At 62.8% G+C, this 4,303-nt stretch overlaps 1 protein-coding gene across 1 annotated transcript in view; it reads right to left on the bottom strand.

The window, feature by feature from the left end:
* VOLCADRAFT_90550 (uncharacterized protein) overlaps positions 1–4,303 on the bottom strand; it is a gene marked incomplete at both ends in the record, with an annotated part of 8,356 nt that overhangs the window by 1,869 nt on the left and 2,184 nt on the right. Inside the window, 7 exons of the mRNA XM_002950031.1 lie at positions 417–598; positions 894–1,006; positions 1,687–1,795; positions 2,016–2,966; positions 3,339–3,369; positions 3,609–3,641; positions 4,002–4,075. Of these exons, the coding sequence (XP_002950077.1) occupies positions 417–598; positions 894–1,006; positions 1,687–1,795; positions 2,016–2,966; positions 3,339–3,369; positions 3,609–3,641; positions 4,002–4,075 (1,493 nt within the window). The remainder of the gene's footprint in view (positions 1–416; positions 599–893; positions 1,007–1,686; positions 1,796–2,015; positions 2,967–3,338; positions 3,370–3,608; positions 3,642–4,001; positions 4,076–4,303) is intronic.

Here is a 4,303-nt window from a genome sequence, read left to right as displayed (position 1 = left end):
GCCCCCGCCCTCTTCCTCTTCCATCTTCGCCGTCATCTCCTGCTTCATCTGCCGGTTTGCTGCCTTCCGCTCCCGGTACGGCAGGTAGGCGGACAGGAACTGGTCTAGGGCGGCCTGGTGGGTTTTACACCCGGGGCCCGGGGGGAAGATCGGGGGGGGGAGATGTGGGAAAAAATACCACACCGGCACAACGGACGAGAGCCGATGGCGAGAGGGTGGTATACGGGGGAAAGGTGAGGACAGCGGGGGCCGAGCGGGAGGGGGCCGGGGGGCTACCGCAGGAACGGACCCAAACACACGAACACACGAACACACCACACCACACAGCGTGACCCCGTACGGACAGACACATACATACATACTTTCATACATACACACATTTATGAATTCATTCATTAATTCATACGTACTCTCACCTGCGGGAATGGGTACGTGTCGTACAGCGACGCCTTCCACTCCCCCCACTCGGCTAGCTCCACCAGCTGCTGGAGGGCGGGAAGGAGTACGGAGCGTCGGAAGTCCTCCCGCCGCTGCTGCCCTCCTGCTCGTACACTGAGCCGTACACCAGTCACATTTCTCAAATCGTTATCTCCTGGGCCTGGCCGGAAGGTGGTGGGGGTGGGGGTGGGGGGGGTTGTGCAGGGGTGTGTGTACGGGGGGTGGGGTGGGCTGGAGGAGCTCCACGAAGAGACACCCCATACCCCCAAACCCGCCACCGGGTCAATGACACGGTCCGCGAACAGGGGAGGAGGAACGGGAAGGAGAGCCGCAGGAGCTGCCAACGAGGGGGGAGCCTTCCCTCTGCCCTGAATAATCTACATAACCAGCAATGCCGTACTTTTTGTACTACTAGTGCCGTACTTTTGTATTACTAGTACTGTTGTATTACTCACCGCACTGCTGCGGGAAGCGGCCGAATGTGCAGTCTGCCAGCAGCAGTGTGTGCGGGGGGGCGCGGGGGATGGCGACCCGGGCGGGGGGCTCCAGGGAGCCCAACAAGACGTCCCTGAGCGGTTGGGCGGTTGGGGGAGGTGTGTTGGGGTTGGGAGCGGGGGGTTGGTTGGCAGCGGGGAAGGGGGGGCCGCGGGGCGGTATTACGTAATCGCATCAGAATTTGATGAGGTCTGAACACATATGCAGCATATGGAATGTAGGAGGAGACAGGAGAGGGGGAGGGGAAGTCGGAGGGAGGAAGTGGGGGTGATGTTAGTGGAGGAAGTGGTTGGGGCTGGGGAGGACAGACCCTTCCTTTACCCCCCCCCATCTCACCCTATCGCTACATGCCCTGCACACCTCCTCCTCCTCCTCCTCCTCCACACCCTTCTGCACAGCTGGGTTCACAGTTTTGGCCTCTTTTACCACCCAAACCCTCCAATCACCGTCGGCAGCCGTATCGCCGTGCAGCTTTTTTCAGATCTCCCCCCGTACTCCACGTCGCCGCCAAGACGATCACGCAGATGACACCCCTGGTCCCAGTAAATCTCCCTGATGCATCCATCCATCCATCTTGTCCTGGACTACCCGTGTCTATCGTTGGCATCATCCGCTCCACTCGCCAGTGGTCCGTCGTCTTACCCCAATACCCTCCCCCCAAAGCATCACATACAGAGACCCTGCAAACCCGGCACACATACACAACACGCCTTTCCCCCCACCTCCTCCCCACAAACCCCCCAGGAGACCCACTTGGGCATAAGGCCCAGCGCCACCGCCACCGCCCCCCCGATCATGTGCCGTATGTGGTGCAGCATGAAGCTCTGACCTCGCACCTCCAGTAGCAAGCAGGGAGTACCGCCTGGCGGTCGCCGGGGGGGGAGAGCGGGGGTTGGAGTGGAGCGGGGGTTAGAGCGGGGTTTTTAGATATTACCCGTACGATATATTACCCGAATGACCTAGGTCAAAGCAGGACTGCACATCAGCGTGCGGAGTTGAAGGGAGGGGACGTGCGGGGCTAAGTCCCCTCTTTCCCTTCTTATTCGCCTCTCCCCCCTCCTCCCTCCCCCTCCCCCCCTCACCCTCGACCAGGGGGCGGGGGTCCGCCGCCGTGAAGTGGTGGATGCGGCGGTAATAGGTCTGAGTGACGCGGTCCCGGGGATCCATCTCCATCTGCCATTGCAGTACACATTTACGACCGTACGGGCCGTACTGTCTCTTGCGAGATGGTTTGGTGCCAGGTCCTTGATCACCTCCGTCAACAGTTGCGCACCCGGCTTCTCCTGCTGCTGCTTCTGCTGCTGCTGCTTCTGCTTCTGCCGCCTCCTCCTCTTCCTCCTCATCCAGCTCCCCGGCGCAGCCCTCCTCTTCCTCCTCGTCGTCCTCATCCCCGCCGCTGCCGTCGTCACCGCCGCCGCCTCCGCCGCGACGTCGTCGCCGATCATCCCTGCCGCCGCCGCCTCCGCCGCCCCGGCCTCCGCCCTCCCGGCGGCCGGCTGCCGGCCGTTTGGCAGCGGCAGCAGGTCCTTCACCTTCGGCTCCCGCCGCTGGCGGCACCTCCGCCACCGCCACCGCTTCCGCCGCTGAAGCTAAAGTGGCGGCGGTTTTGGGGCGTTTTGCTTCCGGTTCTCCGTCGGCATCACCACCACCACCACCGTCACCGTCACCGTCACTCGCCTCCGCCACCGCTCCGGATTGCTCGTGCGGCTGCTGAGGACCCCTTTGCAGAGCAGGTGGCGGCGGCGGTAGCGGCAGCTCCGCCGTCGCCGCTGACCCGCTGTCGCCGCCTCCGCTGGCTCCGTCACGCATCTCCGTGTCACCGGCGGCTGCGTCCCCACCGCCGCCGCTGCCGCCGCCAGCGGTGCCGGTGTCTGGAAGCTCAGCGGCAGCGGCGGCAGCGCCAGGAGGGAGCGGCGGCGGCGGCGGCGGCGGCTCTGCGCCGCTTGCTTCCGTACGTTCTCTACGCGGCGTGCAGTCCTCTCCTTCGCCGTCCTCCTCCTCCCTCTCCCGCCCGCGCTTGTGAGCGCCGCGGCCTGTGTTCCAAAGGTGCAGGAGTGACGTGTCGATGTGCGTGTTGTTGGTGCTGTTGTTGTTGGTGGTGGTTATGGAAGGTGTTGGCGGCGGCGGGGCCACCCACGTAACTGATTGACTGTGTGTGTGTAGTTGGAATGATGAGGGCATAGTGCCTATCTGTAGGCAACAGGCAAGCCCTGGCCTGAGGAATGTTTGTATGTCTGTGCCACACCGCGCGCGCTCCCTCGCGTATTCTAATCAAGACAGGAAGGATGTGACAGGAAGGTAACAGCGTCGGGACGCGGGCGTCCAGTGCGGCGAGAGGGGCCTTACGCCGCCCCGCATTGCCCCGACGCATACTGTGCCCTCGTACATGTCGTCGAGTGCCGTACCTGGTTTGTACTGCACATTTGCTCCCCCGGGCTGGTAGACCACGCGCCGCGTGTAGTTATGAAACGGGTGGGGGCCCTAAACATACATACATACGCACATACACACATACACGGCATCAGACACAAGGTGAAGGTGAAAGTGTGACGTCGTGTCCCAGGAAGATTCCAGGATCGATCCCGGCAAAGAGCAGCGGGATACAAATCCATCACATTGAACATAAGAGGTTGGATGCACACTCCCCCCATGCCGACGGACAGTGAAGGACCCACTTCCCCCATGCCGACCGGCACATAACTAGAGACCTACGAGCCGACCCGGAGTGAAGGGGAGTGAAGGGGAGTGGACTGAGTTGACGCCGCCGTTGATGTCGGTGCATTGGGGGGGGGGGGGGACCGGGGCCCGTTAGGGGCCTCATACGGGTGAAGCTCCACCCCCCTACTTCACGCAATCACATACCGACATACCGACATACATACGTACATTCCATACACCTACAAAGTCATCATCTACAGCTTGCGTCATCAGGCTCTTCCATTAGTGCTGCTGCTGCCGCTGCTGCCGTTGCTGCGGTAACGGGCCCAAGTGGTTGAGTCCACATGGCGCCCACCACCACCACCGTTACCAATACCCTTACCCCCCACCCCCCCGCAGTATGGCAGTACCTGGAAGCAACTCAGCGCGTCTCTGAACACGGCCAGCTTCGCCGCGTCCTCCTCACCACCATCGCATTTGAGGTCTGAGAGGGGGCGGAGGCGGAGACCCCGTCAGCCAGTGCCCGTCAGCCAGTGCCCGTCAGCCAGTGCCCGTCAGCCAGTGCCCGTCAGCCAGTGCCCGTCAGCCAGTGCCCGTCAGCCAGTGCGGCGAGTGGGGCACACAGGACAACGATGACACGGAGAACGCGAGAGATCCGATCGAGTCGGTGTTGGTGTCGGTGAGAGAGGGGAGGGGAAAGGGGGTGGGGGCC

This window comes from Volvox carteri (genome assembly GCF_000143455.1).
Source record: "Volvox carteri f. nagariensis unplaced genomic scaffold VOLCAscaffold_17, whole genome shotgun sequence".
NCBI classification, from domain to species: domain Eukaryota; kingdom Viridiplantae; phylum Chlorophyta; class Chlorophyceae; order Chlamydomonadales; family Volvocaceae; genus Volvox; species Volvox carteri.
This window is presented reverse-complemented; position numbering and strand designations above follow the sequence as displayed.